The sequence below is a fragment of the Rhinolophus hipposideros genome, assembly GCF_964194185.1.
Source record: "Rhinolophus hipposideros genome assembly, chromosome: 7".
Lineage (NCBI taxonomy): Eukaryota > Metazoa > Chordata > Mammalia > Chiroptera > Rhinolophidae > Rhinolophus > Rhinolophus hipposideros.
In genome coordinates, this window is record NC_138053.1 from 10,926,232 (window position 1) to 10,949,627 (window position 23,396).

The 23,396-nt window shown below is 40.0% G+C and overlaps 1 protein-coding gene across 2 annotated transcripts; it reads right to left on the bottom strand.

Annotated features, from left to right (window-relative positions):
- Positions 1-1,697: 1,697 nt before the first annotated feature.
- Positions 1,698-18,856, bottom strand: LOC308500089 (isochorismatase domain-containing protein 1). Of its 2 annotated transcripts, none has more exons than XM_081054249.1 (5): positions 18,461-18,856; positions 9,786-9,905; positions 9,476-9,679; positions 7,489-7,605; positions 1,698-2,819 (listed from the first exon to the last, which is right to left on the bottom strand). In XM_081054249.1, exons 1-5 carry the CDS (start codon positions 18,767-18,769, stop codon positions 2,673-2,675), a joined length of 897 nt encoding a protein of 298 aa, XP_080910375.1. In that variant the 5' UTR covers positions 18,770-18,856; the 3' UTR covers positions 1,698-2,672. The 2 variants fall into 2 exon arrangements, with proteins under 2 accessions (XP_080910375.1, XP_080910376.1); XM_081054250.1 differs by having other exon boundaries at positions 18,488-18,832.
- Positions 18,857-23,396: the final 4,540 nt, after the last annotated feature.

Below are 23,396 nucleotides of genomic sequence, written 5' to 3' on the forward strand. Positions count from 1 at the left end.
TACACTATTTTGCTTATGTTCATATTCTTTATATCAGTTAAAAGAATTTTATCCTACAAAATTATAGACACTTCCAAATTCAAAGCTTAATGTATTAAAATCAATTCAGTTTTCCTGTAATAATGAGGCCTTGTCACTCTGCTTTGCATAATATGCAAAAAAAGTGAGATGGCAGAAATTCACAATTACGTTACTCTGGGCTTTAATACTGAATTGACATTCCTGAACCTCTGACATAACTTAATTCACATTTATTGAGTTTATGATGTATCGGATTTTGTACTAGACCATAAGTTTCCTAGGGGCATCTTTTCATCCTTAACACATAGCACAATGTTGAGAACTTAGTAGGTTCTCAAAATGTTTCCAGAATGAGTACTAAAAACTGCACAGGTCCTGCTTTCAAGGAGTTTACAATCTAGTGGGAAAGATAGGTTTTAGCCCAGGGAAGACCCGTTTCAGACTTCTAACTTACAGAACTGTAAGATAAGAAATGTGTGTTGTTTCAAGCCACTAAGTGTATGCTAACACGTCATAGTAGCCATAGAAAACTAATTCAGGGTCACAGCCTTGGTTTCAGCTCTGAAAAGGCTTCACTGTGCTGGCATTTCGTGAGAAATGAAGGGTCTGGTGCAGCGAAGGAAAACAGGTGTTGTTAGTTAAATCCTTGCTTCTCAAAGTGTGGCCCCTTCTGTGCAGCACGAGTGGAAATGCAAAATGTCAGGCTCGACCCCAGATCTGCTGAACCAGAGTCAGCATTTTAACAAGATGCCCAGGTGATTTGCATTCATATTAAAGGTTGAGAAGCACTAAATTTATTAAAAACTAAAGTGTGGGGCCGGCCGGGTGGCTCAGGCGGTTAGAGCTCCATGCTCCTAACTCCGAAGGCTGCCGGTTCGATTCCCACATTGGCCAGTGGGCTCTCAACCACAAGGTTGCCAGTTCAATTCCTTGAGTCCCACAAGGGATGGTGGGCTCTGCCCCCTGCAACTAAGATTGAACACGGCACCTCGAGCTGAGCTGAGCTGCCGCTGAGCTCCTGGATGGCTGTTGGTTGGAGTGCGTCCTCTCAACCACAAGGTTGCCGGTTCGACTCCTGCAGGGGATGATGGGCTGTGCCCCCTGCAACTAGCAAGGGCAACTGGACCTGGAGCTGAGCTGCGCCCTCCACAACTAAGACTGAAAGGACAACTTGACTTGGAAAAAAGGTCTGGAAGTACACACTGTTCCCCAAAAAAGTCCTGTTCCCCTTCCCCAATAAAATCTTAAAAAAAAACAACACCCAATAAAGTGTGGAGAAATCTTTGATTCTTCTTTTCGACATACAAGTTTGCTGGAAATAAATATTTAAACACACCTGCCCAAAGAAGAATGCTAGGTTGTTGTCTGTTACCACTGAAGAAAGAACAAGCATTTCTACTGCTCTGAAATCATGAAGAAGGCCCTTCAGTAAAATCCATTTACCCCTGCCTGCAAAAGAGTCTCCTTTGAAATTTCCATGAGTTGAAAGATTATAAATGTCAAAAATTTTATATCTTTAAATAAGTATTAGTATCCCTGGAACAGTACTCACAGAGCCATGTTGTGGGGGACAAAATAATCTCATTCACATAAGACATTTTCTTTAACTATTTTAATATAAAAGACAGCAATGTTCTATATTTCACACACTATTTAAAAGTTTTAAAACCCTCTAATAAGTGTTTAATGAAAATAAATTTATTGAAGGGTAGCAATGACTACAAAATTAATACTATAAAATCATTACTGGTGCCATTATAATTGGAGGGTAGGTAGAGAAAATATCAAACAAAAATATGGTTTAAAACTGCACTTTATCCAGCCTTTATCCTTTTGCTAAATCTTGTACATATTAGAAGATGTATTGAAGATGGTTGTAAAGATAATCAGCTAAAGTTAAGTATCTCAAGGATTTCAAACAGTCCTCTAGTAATTATACGACATTGCAAATCATCCCACTGGTTTACAAAATTAAAACAAGCAATGACCCAATGAGTCCCTCTAGGAAAAGATTCAGCTAAAAAAAGAGAACATTAACAGAATGAGTGATGGTGACCAGACTAAGAAAATTAGCATAATCAAGAAAGATACATAATTATTCAATATAATTTCATCTGGTTAGATCAGTGCAACTCCTTTTGTAAGTTGACTGCAGTGTGAGGGAAAGGAGTAACAGGAATTCGAGTTCTATGCTTAAATTCTTTTTAAATTGAAATAATGATCCTATTTCAATCAACCTGTAAAGTAAAAACACTGAATCCACATTAACATTATAACAATCTTACAGTAATACAAAAGTCAAACTATTAATACATCTTTTTCTCTACAGTGCACAAAAGAAAATGTCACAAGAGTGCACTTTTGAAAGTTATCATCTATGTATACAGTATAGACAAACAGGCACCCCCATTATAATTTTATTTTTTTAATAAATAAAAGCACATTAAGAAAAAAGGTAAGCAGCACCTGAAGCCTTTGACGTTTGTAACTAAATACTAGTACCCGAATGGTCTAACTGGTTAAGTTTTACTAAGAGGCGCAAAAAAAGAGCCAATTTTCCACTTGACATTTTAATTCTAGTAGAGACAAGAGCTTGTCTGGTTGCAGTGCTGTCACCTGAAGGTGAGGAGCGTACCAGTCCTTCAAATGTCCTATACTTTGGAAAGCAGACCCGACTCGGGAGCACTCGCCTTAATTAGATTCTGAATTTCCTTGAATTTTGGATGGTCTTTATCAGCCACAAGCTGTAGCAAAACAGCCTCACTGGTAGTCACTATGATCCCGGTTCGAGCAAGACGCTTGAAAAAAAAAAAAAAAGATAAAGATAAATCAAGAAGCAAGCATGAGAATGAACACTATATTAAAACAGCAAAAAATAGCTTCGACAAAATAATTAGTATCCTCTATTAAAATCAGGGTCCTGAGCCATACTATTAAATTCAGTGATGCAGATAGATTTTAAACCAGCCACACTACAAACCCATCATGGTTATTCTTCTCAGTATTAATAACATGGACGAGAAATAAGTAAAAGAAAACAGGTAGCTAATATCATGACTTCCACGTGCCACGGATAGAAAGGAAATCAAAGCTAATGACTGTAAAACAATGCTTCTAATTTTTTTTCTGTCTCCACACATCTGACATAGAGCCTGTCTGTCCTTCCACTAAGTAAGAAACGACTCGTGGCAGAAGAGCCTCGTGTAAGGTTGAAGAACGTAACCCCTGGATGATAACAGAACCACCACCACTGCCACAATCATCCACTTTTTTAGAATCACTAAACCAGAGTACAAAGTTTCACTGTCAGGTCAAAGAATGTCTTTGCCAAATTGCTCCAGGGGAAATCAAAATAAAGAACCAAGGACAGAAATCTCAAAGAGGGGGAGAAGGGAGACAGAAGAAAGAGGGAGGGAGGACAGCAAAAAGAGAAAGTGGAGGAAAAGGGGGAGGGGGAGGGAGGAGTGGGGTGAGAATTCTAGAGTAGAGATTCATTTTCTGCACGTTGTGTGTTATCAGAAACCCTAGGCCAAAGAACTGGCCAACTAGCATCCCAAGAAACATCCACTGTAAGAACCACGGACAATGAGGTGCTTAAAAACTTCCCAGACGTCAGAGGAAAGACCCAGATCAGTCTCTCATCGGAAGAGCCACTTGAATAGCCAGGGCACCCCTGTGGAGTGCAAGTCAGTGGTCCTTCAGATGCTTGTAGATCCACAGGCCCAACCTTCCCACTGGCAGACTCTTTCTTTTTATTCCCAAGGACGCAGAAAGGAGTATAAGCCGTAGCGGACTTATCGGAAAGCAAGCTTGGACCTCAGAACAAAAACAGTGTGCTGAGCAGCTGACCCGAACTCAGCAGGGAAAAACATAGGAAAGAGGAAGATAAAAAGCAAGGCTGCTAGTGCCCTTTATGTTGGGACAAATATCAGAAGGTGAGTTCTTTCTGAGTTTTTTAAAGACTTCTGGAAATGAATTTCCTTCTCCTTGCCTTTCCATCAACTCCTGACTATATCAAAACGCGTAGAAATCTCAAGGACTGCGTGACAGCTTCAGACAGAGGGCAGGGAATAACTCTAAGACGAGCTGCGGCTCAGCCGTGCATGCGAACGTCCAGTCATGCCAGCCCAGCTCCCGCCCTCCCAGCTGGCTGGCCTGCGCTGACTTCTGTACCCCTCAATCACTGCTGACTCGGTGTTTTCAATATTAAGGCTGACTCTGAATCACACCCTTGTCAGTGAAAGTGCTTTATATACTCCAAACTGCCAACAAAAGTCAGTTGTCACTAATCTTTCGAGTTCCTTAGTGAGGCAGGAACTAGAAAGCTGTTCTCAGGTCTGAGGAAGAAATCTGATGACCCAGGAAGAAGCCAGCTTTCCCCAGAGCTCTGCTGACCCGAACCAGGTCCACTCGAGGCCAACAGCCCTCAGTGAGGCTGAGTCAGGTCACTGTGGCAGGGACGCGTCAGGCACAGAAAGACATTTCAGTAAGCTGAAACCTATACAGTATTCGTGGTTTCAAGACTGAGATATGGCCAATACTGATCGGATTAAAATAATCAAGCCCAGAACCTGTGTTAGGGGAAGGTGTGGCTCACCTCACCAAAAGCAAAGTTTTCAGATGAGGCTCGAAGACCTTCCCCATAGAGCCTGCCCAGCCCCAACCAGAAAGGGTACCTCGGCAGGGAGAGAACAGCAGCAGCTTTTCCCGATACTGGCTGGTTCCCGCCCACCACCCTGAGCTACAAGGCCACCTACAATACTGGTCCTAAACTCACTGCTTCCCTGGCCTACATGGGGAATGAAAACCCCAGCTGTCTAACACGGGTATGTGGCGAATAGTTTCCGCAGTTCTTGCCTTACACTGGCAACATCGGTCCAACCAGGCCAAAGGAAAGGAACGATTGCTCTGGCCCAACTGAAAAATGCAAGAGCACAAAGCAGTGACAGCCTCAGAGAGGGCGGGAGTGGGGATGGGGGTTTGGGGGGGAGACAAACCCATTAGATTTCCAAGCAACACTAACAACTCCCCAAAAGTACGAGGACATCAAGTCCAAGTGAGGGCTTTATTCTATTTTATCCTGCATTTACTCCACAATTGTTAGTTGAAAGCAACAATGCCTGACAGATGGCAGGTGCTCAAAATGTTTTTGTTGAATAAAGCACATACCACAGACCCTGGTGCAGAAGTTTCAGTAATGGTTAACTATAAACTTTTTAGTATAATAACCTTAACAGGCAGTATGGATGGTCAGTAATTATCTTCAGGCATTGTGTTCTAAAGGAATAGAGAAAGGGAGCTGGCCAGATTGCTATTTAACTTTCATAGTCATAGAATAAAAACAACACATTTCTCTCAATCATTTAGGGGCAACTTAAAACACCTCCATATCAAATTTAGATGAAGAAGAAAAATCAGGAATGTGGCATTCTTCCCCGCCATCACCGCCTGACCTGATTCTTTTTCCCCTTTCACCCTTGACACTTTAAGCCAAGGCCATGCTGTTTGTTCCACGCTCTCCCAAAGCAACCCAGACCATATTGTTTCCTTCCCTCCTTAGAACTTCCCAGGACTAGCCCCTGCTGTGTCTTGGAAGCTAATACATGTGTATACATTTCTGATAAGACTAACCTCCTGAAGATAACAACAGATAATAACAACAACAACAAAAGCAGCAGCTAACATCTGACTGTTTACTGTGTCAGGCACTGTACTAGGTGCTAGCAATACACAATCTCATTCAATCCTCACAAAAATCCTCCCATATGGTGGCTATTATGATTTCCATCTGAGGCACAGATAGTAGGTAACATTCCCAGGACACAAATTCACAAAATGCTAGCACCTGCACTCAAACCTGTATTATCCCTCCACTGTGTGGCTCCTCGTCACTGAGGTTACAGACCACCTTTCAAAGAATAAGGTTCAGATGGTAAATAGCTGACTATGTTTTTATTCTGAGTCTCATGAGAAGACAGAATCACCAACAATCAGAATCTTCTGTAATAAATGTCATCATAAGGAAATGATTGCAGAACAAAAGTCCTTGAAATGTCTTTACAAGCCAGGAGGATTTTTGTTTTTCACATGTTTTTAGTTTTCACTTCCTTGGAAACACACTTCAAGTCTTGGATCTCAGCATTAGCAGAAAGATAAATTATCCACAGAGGAAAGGAGCTGCTTGTCAAGATGGTAAGGCTCTGACAGTGGGAGTGTTTAAACTCAAAGTACTAAGGGGATTTGAAAAGTGGAAGTTCTTTAACTCATGGCTGTAAGAATAGCTTAAAGATCTTTGCTGAGATGGGGAAAAGCAACACTTAGAACCTAACTACCAGAGAACCCAATGGTCCAAAGGGACTTAAAAACAGTTAAACAAAATGAATAATTCCAAAATAGTACTCACTGCCTCAGGAATAAAATAGAGAAGGGACAGCCAACCAGGGCCTTAAAACAACTGCTGCTGCCGCCCACCCACCTGCTCGTGCGTGAGTCAGCCCCCCACACTGACCTTCCTGCCTCTCACTTCCTCATTTGCCTTACCTCACCACCCTAGGGAACACTGTAGGCTAAAGAGATGATTTAGCAATCCTATAAAGTGCTTCATAGGCCAGCTTGTACATGGAACACGGGAGGGTCTCAAAAAAAATCTATTTTTCTCATTCTCAATAAAAATAATGAAAGAACTTGGCAACTGAATCCACACATACATTATTCTAAAATTATTACTGAATTAGAATTAAATGAGAACAGACAGAGAGAGAGAGAGAGAGAGAGACAGAGAGAGAGAGAGAGAGAGAGAGAGAGAGAGAGAGAGAGAGAGAGAGAGAGAGAGAACACACCACAATATGGAGCGAATGTGTTAAAGGGTTATGTGGTAGTTTGCTTTTCAACGTCTGGGAACAGGAAATGCTTACGTAAGACTGCTGCTATGCAACACTGTGCAGAGATCACCGCCACCCTGACATTTTGGTGCAAAGAGCTGTGAAACACTGTATGTGAGTGGCGTCCACACTCAGTGACACACCTCCTAGCCCCAGAAACTCACGTCTGAGGAAACCAGATGTGAGGCTGAACCAGGCTTAGGCCCACTGTGCCTGGATCTGGCTAGATCTTGGCTGAGTTAAACCTAGGGGAGCTGTTTCTAATTTGCAAATCTCTGAATGCTTCAGATTAAGCTTACTGGAATACCTTAGTTCACACATTAACACTATACAGCAAACTTATGACAAAAGGTATAAGGTGTCACTAGTAATCTAGTCCTAAGGAAACAGAAGATATAAGACATGGGGGTGAGACCTCACATGTTCGTCAATGCACAGTTCAGACTCCAGGAAATCAATGAATCAGATACTGTCTGACCAAACTCAAATTTAAGAGGTCAATCTTTCAGTTGCTGTTAAATATTCAGTGCTCTTCAAATTTATTTGGAAAAGTGATAAATGATTTATTTTAAAGCAGGACAGTTACCTCAAGAGCAAACATCCTGTCCATCATGCTTCTTGATGAGGTGGCGTCAGCAACAATATGGACCTCGATACCTCGGCCAACTAGTTCCAGAGCTGTTTGTTGGATGCACACGTGAGTCTAGTGGGAAAGTGAAAAATCGTATGTAGTAAGGCGGTCAACTAAAAGCATTTTACAAATGTGCAAGCACACACGAAGCAGAGAGAGCACTGTATGTCTAACAACCTTGTGATACCTCTAATTTTGTCTCTCACTGGCTCGGTGATTGTGGGCATAAACTGCATCTCTGGCTTTGGTTTCTTCCTTGTAAAGTTGGGAATTGGGTTATATCAACGTTCCTCATACTAGGAACCTTGATCACATTCTTAGAGCTCTGTGATAATTTTTTAAAAGATATTCCTCTACAAGTATGTCACCCGGATGACCTTTATGCAGCTGACTAGTACCACCCAGTTTTGATGCCACTCACAGTGGAGGTTATATGTGAATTCACACCAAGTGCTTAATACAAATAATGAGTCAGCAGTACTGCAGACCGAGAAAGTAGTGGGAAAGCTGAGTTGTTACATGGCATCCAGGAGGAAAGGTAGGCCAAGTTAAAAATAGCATGTGACACAGGCAAAAATACCCAGTCTATATCATTAGCAAATGTATTATACAGGTTCCATCTTTGTAAGTACTAACTTGTAACAACACATCATTAGCAGAAAATATAGAGTAAAAACATGCTCCAATAATAACGGTGTTATTACCAATGAAACAACCAATAAAAGCAGATTTCAATAATGCCATGATGCCAATAATGCCACGTATCTTACATGACAAGAGAGCTTTTATCTAATGACACCTTATTAAAATTAGCACTGGAGGACAGCTCAAAGATGATTTTCCTTAGGCATGAGGTTTAATAATGATAAATGAGCAAAAAAAGTACAGATGTCGGCAACAGCATCTGGTGTGACATACTTATATGAACAGGCTTTCTCTATATTATCCCTGAAGTCAAAACACAGATATTTAACATACATCTAAACCCGAGACTACATCTTTCTACTATTAAAACCTACTACCGAAATATCGTAAATAAATTAATATTATTATTTGGATTTCACTGTTTTTATACTTTTTTCATACTTTTTAAAATTTAGTTCAACAGTTGTTTATAAGCTATGAATAAGTACTTATATTCTGTTTGTGCATGTCCAAAAAACTCAAACAAAATATCATTTTAATCAGTACTAGGAATCCATGAGTATTCTTTCCTTTTAAAAAGTTATGTACAAGGATGACCAGTTAGATCAGTTGGTTAGAGCGTGCTAATAACCCCAAGATTGATGTTTCGATCCCCGCATGGGCCACTGTGAGCTGCGCCTTTCTTAAAATAAATAAATTAATTACTTAATTAATTAATTTAAAAACAGGTATGTACATAATTCAAATGTGAAGGACAATGAGTGACATGACTTCTAAGATTCTTCTCAAGCAAAATACGACCAAGGTGAAATCCTATAGCACATAAATAAAAAATTATGGCTTTGATGAAAATGTGTTCCAAAGGAGCAGTTAATAGTAAAGGCCCAAGAATTCACCAACCTAAGATTCAAATCTAGCTCCATCCCCCAACTAGCTGTATGACCTTGTGCAAGTCACGCAGCATCTGTGTTTTAGTTTTCTCATATATGATATGGGAAGACCAAGAAAACTTAGCTCAGAGGGTTGCTGTGAGAGTTTCATGAATTAAAACGTATATATATTAGGTTGGTGCAAAAGTAATTGTGGTTTAAAAGGTTAAAAATTGCAAAAACCGCAATTACTTTTGCACCAACGTTATATAAAGTGTTTGGATCAGAGGCATGCTGATCCATCAATAATAAACGGCTATTTTTCATCATGATTACCACCTACATGGTATTCTATATACAAAAATGCATTCTGGAATCAAGTTTTCTACAAATGATATCATGTCCAAAATATAACAAAAAGTACTTACTTCCACTCCAAATAACACAACACTCCTGACTCCAGGAATCTCTGCTAATGCTGCTTCTACTTCTGGTAATACCATTGAAAATTTGGTCTTTGGAAGTACCAGTTTTACACCTGTTAAATCAATTTCTTGAACAGTGCTTCCAAGACCTTTAGGGTACTGTTCTGTTACGATAACAGGAATTCCTAAAATCCGGGCCCCTTGTAACTGCAAAACAAAACAAAACCCACAAAGATAATCAGCAATATACGTATGTGTGTATATATGAATGTATATTATGCTTCAGTGAATTGGAAAAAATAAACAAGCATACCAATCTTTGTCCCACGCTGATAATATCCCCAAAATACTTGATGGCCGGTCTGAACCTTTCCTGCATATCACAGCAGAAAAACACAGTGCTTGAAGGTGTAAGATTTCCCAGGGTAGTGAGCTGAGAAAAAAAGAAAACAATGATTTAGTACTCACTGTATAATACAATGACATTTAGTTTCAGTGGAGGTCAATAAAGAAAGAAAAATGTTCCTACTGTTTGACCCTGTAAGTCAATTTCTGCAACTATTAACCAAAAGAAATGATCTGAATTACAGAAAAAAAAAGATCCATGAAGATGTTCACTGAACTGCTTTTAATAGTGAGAATTAGTAATAAATCCAGGATCAACAATACAGAAATCATTTTACAAATTTTAACATATTCATATGGAAAACATTTTTTAGCCAATTAAAATAACACATGTATATGTTTTCAAAGAATTTGTTCCATCTAAGAAGAAATATTCATAATCTAATGTGAATTTTAAAAACAGAGCACAGTTCAATGGTATTTCAATAACGTAAAAATAGGAATAAAAAACAGAAGCTAATATATGAAAATAATAACAAATGGTTATATATTATGGTTAGGGTTGTTGGTAATCTTTTTTTCTTTATACCTTTCTTATCAACCTACCTTTCTACCTAGGTAATATTTTTTCTTTATACCTTTCTTATCCATATACCTACCTTTCAATCTCTATAATATTTATTCTTTTTATTAAATTTATTGGGGTGACATTGGTTAGTAAAATTATATAGGTTTCAAGTGTACAATTTTATAACACATAATCTGTACGCTGCATTGTGTGTTCACCACCAACAGTCAGTTCTCCTTCCATCACCATATTTTTGACTCCTTTTACCTTCTTCTTTCCCCACCTCCACCATCTGGTAACCAGTAAACTGTTGTCTGTGTCCATGAGTTTTTGTTTGATTATTTGTCTTGTTCGTACTTTTTTACATTTTCCAAGTGCTATTTAAAAACATTTTCTGGATGTCATTTTAAAAATATGTATTACTTTTATAATCAGAAAAAAAGTTACAATAGGAAAAAACATAAACTTGATGATGGCATTGTTTACACATAAAGAGTTAAATTTAAAATAATCTGTAGTAGAGACCATGGAACATAAAACTAAAAAAGCAACAGAAACAAATCCACAATTATTGCTATAATCAAGATAGAAATATTAAGACACTATTCTCAAGAGTAATTTCTTAGAGTTCACAAAAATGTAATGAAATGATGCCAAACACATCACTACTGTTAAATGGACAGACATAAATTTGACATCTGCATTTTTAAACATATTTACCACAATCAGGAAACTCAATGAATTAGGATGAAAATTGGGTATTCGAGTACCAAGAGTTTCGAATACATTCCCAACAAGTTTGGCTGTTTGGATTCTAAATTCCCAGGTTATAAACAGCAAATGAGAAAGGAAATTGCTGGAGATTGGCAAACTGACAGCAGCAAGAAATGATAGCCAACAGAGAAAAGATTCAAAATACAATAAAAGCAGATCAAAACTCAACTCGTTCTATAATCTAGACCTCTAGTGAAGGAGTAACAAGCTGTATATAACTTATAAATTGGGACATCATTTTAGCACACTCATTAAGAAAATGTTGGAACTACAATATAAAATGGTCAAAATATTTGGGACATTTGAAGGAATAAAACCTTACACAGAAATCCTAAACATTCAGAGTTGTGGTCTACTGGGGTTCCTGTGACCTGGTGCTTCTCTGTACCTCATTTCAGCAGTGAGGTACCCTTTTTTGTGCAGGAGATCACATCAGATATATGTCATATTAGACACAGATTGAGATCAGAAAATGCAGCCCTAAAATACTCACCACCCTGCAAAATCTTTCTAGTCTAGGAACTCATGATCTATAAACCCTCCGTAAACAAAGAAAACAGCCATAGAAATAAGGTGGCAAGGCACATTTTTATCCAGAGATAACTGGTTATAATTCAGTGAATCAAAAATGCCTAGATATTCTCCTTTCAAGGAGATGGAGTTTAACTCCCAGCACCCCCTAAATGTGGCCTGCACTTAGTAATAATCTGGTACCTCAAAGTGGAGTATAAAGGGAGGAGGGTAACTTTACCCTCCTGGCAAAACCTGGCAAATACTGCCTCAACCAGATTAAGGTAATCAATAACATCATGTTGATGGTACCGTGTTTTCCCCCAAATAAGACCTAGCCGGACCATCAGCTCTAATGTGTCTTTTGGAGCAAAAATTAATATAAGACCCGGTATTGTATTGTGTTGTATTGTACTGTATTATTATATTATACTATACCCGGTCTTATAGTATATTAAAATAAGACCGGGTTTCATATTAATTTTTGCTCCAAAAGACACATTAGAGGTGATGGTCCGGCTAGGTCTATGTAGCCTTGATGTAATGTAATGAGAATGACCTTCCTGATCTTCCTCTCTAAACCCCACAACTCCCATCTATGTATGAAACAAAAATCACATAAACCAAAACTGAGGTACATGCTACCAAAATATCTGACCAGTACTTCTCAAAACTGTCAAGATCATCAAAAACAACGCAAGTCTGAGAAACTGTCATAGCCCAGAGGAGCCTAAGGAGACATGACAACTAAATGTAATTAGTACCTTGGATTGGACCTGGGAGCAGAAAAGGGCATTAGGGAAAAGCTACTGAAATTTTAACAAAGTGTGGAGCTCAGTTAATAGTAATGTACTAATACTGGTGCCTTAGTTGTGAGAAATATGCTACAGTAACGTAAGATGTTAATAAGAGGGGAAGCTAGATACAGGTATAAAACTCTGTGTTATCTTTGCTGTAACTCTAACATTATTCTAAAATAAAAGGTTTACTTTAAAAAATGGTCTCCCTATGAAATAGTAGTTGGGGAAAAAGATATTAATTTATGAATAAGCTCCAAGTCTTATAAGCCAAAAGAGGCTTTGAGGCTACAAAAAACTGAAAAATAAAAAATCCCAAATCAACCCAAAAACCGCTCTAACCATGTCTAACCAACACCCCCTACCCCTCACTAATCTGTATGAATTCCAAAAGCTGTTGTTAAATTACACACTGACTATAATTCAGGGACTTCTTACTCATGAATTTCTCTTAAAACAAAACCTTGTAGTTAACTAAAAATGCTGTTCATAGCCATTTACATCTTGCAACTGCAAGATAGCAAATTAAAAGTGGACTTGACCAAGTGCCATCACAAGTAAATGTAGCAATTAAAGATCAATGTATGTTCAAGAAGCATGAAGAAATCACATTTAAAAATATATATGTATGTATATAGATACACACACACACCCCTTCACATATCTATATATCTACACATATCCATACATAAATAACAAATACTCGGCCCGCCCGGTGGCTCAGGTGGTTGGAGCGCTGTGCTCCTAACACCGAGGTGGCCAGCTGGATTCCCACTTGGGCCAGTGAGCTGCACCCTCTACAGCTAAGACTGTGAACAATGGCTCTCTCTGGAGCAGGGCTGCCATGAGCAGCTGGAGGTTGGCATGAGCTGCCAGGCTACCGTGTGCTGCCATGAGTGGCCGGTGGCCAATGTGAGTGGCCAGCAGCCATTGTAAGCGGCCGACCGAGGACTGACCACCTCAGCCGGGGGGAAGCGGAAGGCCCGTAATAGCAACATGGGCCAGCTGTGTCCTACACAACTAAACTGAGAAACAACGGCTTGAACTAGATTGGGGGGGTGGGGGAGGTGGAAGAAGGGGGGAAAAATTAGTTAAGATGAGGTCATACTGAAGAAGGGTGGATGCCTCGTTCAATATGACTGGCATCCTTATAAAAAGGGGATATTTGGACAGAGTGCCCTTACGAACAGGAAGGCAGAGATCAGTGTGATGTATCTATAAGCCAAACAATGTCAAAGATTACCAGCAAATTACCAAAAACCATGACAGAGGCATGGAACAGATTTTCCCTCACAACCCAGAAGGAACCAACCCTAGTCTCTAGCCTACAGAACTGGGGAGAAAATAAATTTGTTGTGTAAGCCACTAAGTGTGTGGTACTTTGGAATAGCAGCCCCTCAGTCAACTATTACAGTGAGTAAAGTGTATATCTTCAGGAATGATTAAAGTTTGGAATTGTAAATGTGATGTTTTCAAAATGTTGGTAGTCTATTAAAGTCACAAAATAGGCATGATCTGCTTGGGTGAAAGTCCAGAAAAGGACATGGGGCATCATTATTTCACTCAGAAGTGTTTTTAAGGAAATCTGATTACCCAGCTACAGTTAAGACCTTGTTCCAATACTGACTCACTGAAACCAGAAGTTTGCGTGATGATTTCCCCGGGTTACAAGGCTCCCTACACAGCACAGCCCATGGACATTAGAATCTGAGTCCAAATCTCAATTTCACTAATTTCAATTACATTAAATTAGGCCAATCCATTATTATCTCCAAACAGCAGTTTCTTAATCTGTAACAAAGCAAGTAAAATAGTATCATTGGGCTATTTCAAGGATTTAATGAGCTTCATGTAATCCATCAATAAATACATTAGGCTATTGTGCTATCTCTCGTATAGGAAACATATATCACACTCTGAAGTTCAGCATGTTAAAAAACTTTTTGTGTAATGAGGTTAAAAATACCATTTACTACTAAGATCCATATATATGCATATGCATATATATATATATATACATATATATATACACACACACTAATATTGCCTAACTTGTTAACGTAGTCTGCAGAATTATGATTCATAAAGTAGACTTCCAAATGTCACCAAAACCATTACATGATCTGTTTCTGGCAAAACAGGTTTTAGACTTTTTAATTTAGGCTGCCAAATAACATTTATTTCTACCTGCTCCTCCCATATGCTCCCATAGTAACGATTCCATACTAAAAAGTCACCCATTTCAAATTAGCAAGCCCAAGGGGAAGCAGATTCCTTTTCCTCTTCTTTCCAAACCTTGCTTTCTCTCTCTTCCCACCATGAACTCTCGGGTCTCTTCTAGCTATAAAATGTCCACACCCCTGTTTAAAATAGTAACAGTAGTAATAAACTTCTAAGTGAAAGCTGGGGCCAAATCCCTTCCCAACTAACAATCTCAGGAAAAGGTCAAAATAACCTTCCCAGGGAAGCCCTTATCTTTTGCCCACACAAAGCTGTCAGAGCCTTCCCTCCTCCGTACTAAAGCAAAATCCTCTCACTGGCATCCTTCTCACAACGTCTACAACTTCCTCTCTTCTATTTGGGCTCTGCCTTCCCTGGTGACAAGCTGGAAAACACACTGGTGGAGGTATGATATCAAATTTACATGAATTTCCAGAGATGAATGTTTCCATTAGTTAAAAATTCCATTTGAAAAATTAAAACTTGTAAGTCATAAAAATGACCTAAATTCCCAGTGCATAATCCTCTCATTTACATTTCTTCTCCTGCATCTCAAAATTCCTCAGACTTCGAGCATTCTGCAAAGCTAAAGACACATAAACCATGCTTGAAACAAGAGCTGTTCGGCTACCTGAGCTGTCAGCAGACCTTGATCACTTTGACAGACTATTTTATAAAAGACACTAAATAGTTACTATAGGCTAATACTGGCAAAGGGGGGTCTTAAAGATCTGTCCCCATAGAACCACTAACCAAACATGGGTGCAGACAGTGTGGCACAAGCAACCACTGTGTTTTACAAGGTCACTAGCAATGGCAGTCAGAACAAACATGAAAGCAAACTTAGATCTCTATGGAAATGGAGAATATATTCTAGAATACATAGTATGTGACCCAGGGTCATGGAGGCTCTAAGGCTATGTTTGGAGAAATAACAAGTCACATTATTTAAGCAGTGGACGATATGTGGCCAAACTTCCGTTCTTTGTCTCTGCCTCTGGGAGAAGGGGCCTACCATCCCAGTAGCATGGCCTCACCAATGGGCCACCTTGAATCTTCCTACATGATAGGCATCTATTCCAAAGAATGATGAATAACATCAAAACAAATGACATTACAAGTTAAATTGGTGGCCTATTTTCCATTCAGCTTGATATTTTCATTAAGCATAAAAAAGAAAACATGAATGCTACAGTCAGTTATAATGGAGGTCCTTCACATACTTTCGTACATCCACCATGGAACCTTGGCAATCCTCTGTATGTTCTGCTCCTCTGCAGAACGAGAATTGGGTCTTATTCACGTTTGCATTCACTGTGCCAGGCACTTATAGCTGCCACCCAAATGTCTGTTGAAAGAACTCTAGCATAAAATGTTCATGTCTCTAGGATTATAAGCTGGGTTCCAAAAAACGTATAGTAAAATGGTCATGAAAAGAAATATCTTCTCTTTCTCTTCTGAGAGTATATACACACATATATACACATATATGCATATATTATGTTTTCATGTAGATATAAATAGGTATCAGAATAGGTATATGGATATATGTGGGGAGTGTGTACGTATGTGTGCGTGGATCCCTCCACGTTATCTATTTTTAAGCTGGGGGAGGCACCTGGCTGAAGAAATCAAAATATAAGATTACTAAAATGAGATGACATAAAAGAAAAATATTTTAAAATATTTAAGAATATATAAGTATTATATAACAGATACTTAAGAATTCTTGGACTATTTAGTGAAAAAAAATTTTTTTAAAGAATGGTACAGAGTAGTGCTATTATTATAATTATTTTAAATAGCACCACAAAAAATTATCTCCTATACCAAGTGAAATGTTTCAAAAGCTACGAGTGACCTGAATTCTATAATGCCTTTTGAGAATGTACAAGACATTTCAAGTATATACATATGCATTATTCATTTCCAGAACGTTTAATTACGAAGAGTTGTCAGACACAGGCTTTGGCTTTTTCAAAAAACAAAAAAAAATCCTACCTTGGAGGAGGAAAAAAACCTTACAGATGTGTGTGGGGGGGTGCTACTTTGGCACAACATCTTAATAGGTAACAGCCCACCCTCCCTCCCAACCACTACAGCAAATCATCACAAAGAAGTCTGAGTCCTCAGGATAGCTCTAGACTTCCTCAGTTGGTATTTGGATTCCTGCCTTTATTAATGGATTTGTCAAAGGTGCATCCAACTTCTTAGGTATTTTGGCAGCAATAATCTAAATAGACGGACAAGGAAGGCTGCAGAGAGGTGTCAGCCTTTTTTTAATTTAATTTTTTATTTTTCTAAAATTCATTTTTCAATTATAGTTGACATACAGTATTATATTAATTTCAGGTGTACACATCGTGATGAGACATTTACACACCTTACGAAGTGATCACCCCAGTAAATCTAACACTCATCTGGCACCATATATAGTTATTACAATATTACTGACTACATTCCCTATGCTATACTTTACATCCCGGTGACTGCCATGAAAACTCCTGAAGACATAAAAATGGTGAGTAGTAAACACCACCGAACCACAATTGTCCAAATTCTCCATTAGGACAGCAGGACAATTTCTAGGGTAATAGAGACCATCTGCCTCCCTCTAGACTCTCCAGGGTTGGCAGTGGACTCTCAAGGCCTTTGTCCTCTGAACAGGAACTTTATCCAGGTTAAAGTACCTGCTTTGGAAGCTTCTGGCAAGGGCGTTAGAGTGAGAGGAAGCAAGACCAATTCCACTGCCTATGACAGCTGGAAAAAAAACTAGAGAATAATCCTCAGAAAACACTTGAATATTAAAATGCCTTTTAACTCTGAATCCCACATTCCAATGTGGCCTCCTGAAGAAATGGCTTATCAATTTCTCGACTAAAGAAAAAACGCTGATGGTGTAATATCTAAAATATACCTTTATGTTTTCTTTTCAAAACTATAAATCCTCCAGTGAATCCTCTGAATGTAGAAAGCAGACAGGAGACCTGACCCACTGTAGTATTAGCGCACAGCTTTTAAAAGAATATTTAAAAGATGTGAGCTAGTCCTGAAGTATAACAAGTTTCTCATGGGCCAGCACGACCAGGAAATCATGGTCTAGCTGAAGTTAATAGTTAATAAGGTATTGCAGTCCTGGAGTCAATCGACGTCTTCAATGTAGGCGATGCGTGTACATAATCAATCAACAGATTCAGGTGACAGGTACTAGGCAGAGGCTAAGGAAAGGTTACTCCATTTAAGGTTCGGGAGGCTTAAGGTCAAGAAATTGAAAGCTGGGGAAGAGGAGGGGGAAAGGGTCTGACTCCTTGAAGTTTGTGTTCCCGCAAGTGCTGAACCCAACTCCGGGTATCAAACCCTAAGGCCAATACTCCTCGCAATCTCTTTCCCCTCGTGCCGCATCACCTCCACGTAAAAACACAGCCACTACTGCACAGCCTTTTGGTTACGCAGGAGGCTGGGACTGGGTCCTGGCACACAAAGCGGATGCGGGCGGCTGAGGACCACACACGTGGGGGCGTTCGCGCGCGCCGCCACCAGCTGGGAGGCCCACGCCCCCGCCTCGACCCAGGACAGCTGGTGACCGTCACCTTCGGACCGGCACCTTCTCTGGGCCGCCTCCGAAGCGTGCGATAGCGACGTGGCCCTTCCAAGCCCGCGAGGCGCGCAGGGCCCGGGCGGCGCGGGGCACCTGAGGAGCGCAGCGGGGACAGGGACGCGCGGGGACCGGGAGCAGCGGCGGGGCGCGCAGCCGCCCCCACCGGCAGGACCCACCTGAATCTGCAGGGGCACCAGGCGCACCTTGCAGCGCTCGCTCACCGCGAAGCCCTTGGGCAGGTCCACGTACTGGCCCCACTCCTCCGCGAAGAGCTGCACCACGAATTTGCGGTGCATGTCGAGCTGGTCGCCGTAGAGGCTGAGGAACTTCTGGATGAGCAGCTCGTAGCCCGCGCCGTGCGGCACGGACGAGGGCCGCGCAAAGACCGAGAAGCAGAAGAGCACCGGGACCGTGCCCGACGGCGCCCCCGCGCCCACGCCGCCGCTGCTGGGGAGCGCTGGGACCGCCGCCTCCGTCGCCGCCATGTTCCCCCGAGCGTCTGCCAGCTCCGAGGCCGCCGAGGCGCAGACACCGCCGGCCGCTGCGGCCCCGCCCCTCCGCGCCGCCCGCCCGCTCGGGCAGGCGAGGGGGCGGGTCCTCCTCCCGCTGGGGCAGAGGGCGGACTCCCCGGAGGGCTGGGCGCCGGGGCGCGGGGGCGCGCGCGCGCGAGTCAGCGAGCGCCTGCGCCCGCCTCCGGATCGCCCTCTGCAACCTTAGCTGCTGCGGGGCCGCCTCTCCGAGAAGTTTGGGGCACCCCTTCCATCCGGCTCCGCCCACCTTAGAAGGAGTGGTGTTTTCTGAGAGTTTGGAGTTGCGCTCGGGGACACAGGCTGCCAGAACCTGCTGGGAGGAGTTACCTGTTGATCCTGTTGCAGAGGCAAGCTGTGCTCCTCGGTGACCGCAGCAGTAATCTAAAATCAGTAGGACACGCTGATCGATATTCTAGGAGCAGCAGAGTTTAAAATGCTTCCTGATGGCCACCCAAGGCTCAGAATTTTATGTTTTGTTTTCCAGTCCCATGGAACACACATCTCGAGTCTGGATTTGATATCTTGACCTCCCTTTATCTTGAACCCAATTTCCGGGAGAACTTGGACTGGGAATTGCAAAATATAAGGAGGTTTAAGAGAAGATATCAGGACTTTAAAATTAAACTGAGGATTTGTTTTTAAGCGAGTAAAAGCGATCATCTTCAAATAAAATAATCCTCTGCCTTATGAACGCTGTACGGCACTATAATTAACTGGAATTAGAAAAGCATACACAATGAACAAAGTTTCCTTAACATCAGGTCCTAGGAAGATAGGATCTTGAATCTAAACATACAATTAGATTTTAGATATTAGGGGTTTCCTAGTTGTGTAAAGTAATAACTTTTAAGGCTGGGTATCCCAACTGGCACATTTGGAATGGTTACTACTTTTTTCATGGGAGGCTAGCTTGTGTATCGGTAAAATGTTTTGCAGCATCCTGGCTGGGGCATGCCAGTAGCACCCCACTCCTCCTGAGTCTTCGCAATCAAAAATGTTTCCAGACATTGCCAAAAATCCCCCAGGGGGAGAATTTGCCCTCAGTTGAGAACCACTGCTTTAAAGTAATGCTAGGACCAATCTTTGTCCTTTATCACTCACTTGTATCCAAACTAAAGGAAATAGTCCGTTTGTTGGCTTCTCATCAACCTTTGAGAGATTCCATTTGAAACTCTGTTTTCTGAACCCCTTAGAGTCAAAATGATATTTTTACAGCTATTACTCCATTGCAGGGCCTTCTGTATGCAGATGTGCAAATCTGTGCTAATAAGAGAAAGGTACTTCCTCTAGGCTGACTGATTACAAAAGGTACCTATTCTGGGTGGGCCAACTATAAAAGTGTTCCTTCCAATCTATCAATAAAACCTGATGGTCAGAACCCTCTCATCCACACCAGTGCTACCACCCGAGACCAACTCACCATCATTTCTCATCTGACTATAACACTACCCACATAAATCGTGCCCATTATTTGATTTTTGTACCGTTAAGGTCCATTTACCATGTAGCAATCAGAGTAATTCTTTTAAAAAACATAATTTCAGAGTACATCATTTTTCTATTCAAAATTCCGTAGTACATAGAAACAGACCTCAAGAAAATCCAGATGTTGGAATTAAAAAAAAACAAACGTAATATACCCTGTTTCCCCCAAAATAAGACCAGGTCTTATATTAATTTTTGCTCCAAAAGTTGCATTAGTGCTTATGTTCAGGGGATGTCATCCTGAAAAATCATGCTAGGGCTTATTTTTTGATTAGGTCTTATTTTCGGGGAAACATGGTAATCGCAGTTACTACAAGTACATTTAAGAATGTAAAGCATGGTCATAAGAATGAACAGATGGAGAATATCAGCAGAGAAATGAAAATGACAAAAAAACAAATGTAAGTTTTAAAACAAAAGTACGATATCTGGAATGAAAAATTCACTGGATAGTCTAAACATCATATTATAGGTTGGAAAAGAAATGATTGGTGAAACTGTAAACAAATTAATAGTAATTACCTAATGTGAAGAACATAAAGAGATTCACAAAGCATGAAGATAGTTTTAGTGACTTGTAGGACAATATTAAGTGGTCTAACATATGTGTAACTGGAGTCTAAGAAGGAAAGGGGAGACATAGTGGGATGGAAAGAATATTTGAAGAAATAATGGCCAAAAATAGCAATCCTATTAAGCCTTCAGCATGCTCATATTTATGGGGTTGATGAATCCAAAAATCATGAATCCTCAGATTCCTTAATGACTAGCATTCCCCCATTTTTTTTCAGACAATGAACTCCCCCAGGATTCTATTCTCTGACCCCTCAACTTTGCTCTTGGTACCTATGGCCATTCACAGACTTAAGTAACAGCAAAACCAGGCCACAGATGTACTGGGCCTGATAAGGAAGGAAAGGAAAGGGATTGCAGAATCTAACCAACATGTACCAGCAGAAACTGAGAGATTATGTGTGGCACTAGATTATGAGGGTGAATGATCAAGGTTGTCAAACTTTTTTACATTACAGTAGGTGGTTAAATTGGCACAACCACTTGGAGAAATTAATCAGGCAGCTTTTCACATAGTTAAACATGCACCTGTCCTTTAACCATAAAATCGCAATCCTAAGTTTTATGCAAGAGACATTGAAACATATATCCACAAAAAGACTTATGCACAAATATGCATAGCAGCTCCATTCACAATATCCTAAAACTAGAAATAAATCAAATACCAATGAGATTGGATAAATGGTAACAAAGTCACAGAATGGAATACTACACAAAAATAAGAAAGAACGTGTATCTGATACACATAACAACATGGATAAATCTGGAAAAAAAACATTAAGCCAGATGTAAAAGAGTGCATATTGTGTGATTCCATTCAAATGAAGTTCAAAAACAGACACAACTAATTTCTGGTGATAGAAATTAGAACAATGGTTGCCTATGGAAGGATTGGAATGATTCAGAAAGGTCACAGAAGTTTCTGGGGTGATGGAAATATTCTCTAATTCATTTGTGTACTTAAGATCTATGCATTTTACTGTATGTAAATTTTTATCTTAAATAATTTATAAAGTACAATCCAATGTCTTATATTATTTCACTGATCTTCATTTCTGCCACTCTCTCTACTCCAGCCCAGCCCCACTGACTTTTTGTTTTTCCTCATCCTTTGTACCTGTTTTTCCTTCTGCCTGAAAACTACTTTTGTCCTAGATGCCACACCATCTGAGTTTTACATGAGTCTATGACTTTTTGCTCTCTCTTTAAATTTAGATCTGAGTTCAAATACGGGCCTCAAATCAAAGAGGAGATCTACCCTTCCTCTCTCATATAAAACAGGGCACTCACAGTCTATGCCCGTTTCCTGCCTTATTTTTCTTCCCATTCTTAACACTTACCACCATCTGTATGTATTGTAAGAGCAGAGACTTGCTTTTGTTGTTTCCTGTTGGATCACAACCTGAAGAACACTTCCTGGCATATAGTAAGCTCTTTACAAATATTTGGTGCAGAGTTGTTACACTGAATATATCTTCAATCTTACTATACTGAAAAATCAAAGGCATACTCAATTAAAGGTCTTTTTTTTTTTTTTTAGGTGAATGTTTGTCTACATTGTAAATTAATCCTGGGATAGCTACTAGAGGATTTCTGGATCCCTCAGCAGGCTTCACACAAGACTTTTTGATTCTATTTGTGTTCTGTGGAAATTTTGTGATAATAAAAGCAAAGACAATCAATTATCACAATAGCTTTCTCACCTTTCACCATGAGGAATCCTGATAATTTTCTGCAAAGGAAACGAAGGGTGTCAAAATGTTAATTTATACATAGATGGAATGTAGTACAATCAAATGATCTGAAGAGCTATCAGATAAATTTTAGAACCAGAAGAGACCTTGGAGATCATCTAATAGAGACAAACAGCAGAAAATTATTGCTAGGATTTATTATTATTTTATTATAACATCATGAAATGTTAGTCAATTGTGGGCACATCCAGCTGTGGCTATTACCCATAAAGTTATTCAAACTCACATTAATATAAAACTAAATTTTTGAATTTTTCATTGAATTATTCATTATTCATTTGAATTATTCATTGACCTATTCATTTGATCAATGAATAATATACACTAAGGAATCTGTGGTGAATGAGAAAGATATGCTCTTATAGAGTTCCTTGGAGCTTACAGTCTACCGGGGATAGGTAGACAAAAACATAGAAACAAATTAATGAATGAGCTAACCCTAGTTAGTGAAAAGGTTAAGAAGAAAATGTCATAGAGCACAGCTGGGAGTGGTAGGATGCAGGATCTATTAAATAAGATGGTTTGTGATCTGTTTTCTCAGGTGGAGACATTTAAACTGTGATCTGAGTGTAAGAAAAGTATTCCAGACAGAGGGAAGAACAAGTCCAAATGCTCTCAGAATATAAGAAGCCTAGTATGTTTAAGGAATGGTGTGTTTGGAACGTAGTGAATTGTAAGGTGAGATCAGAGATGTGAGCAATGGCTAACCCCCATAAAAAATATGGTTTTATTGCGAGTAAAATGTTTTTATCAGGTAAATGACATGAACT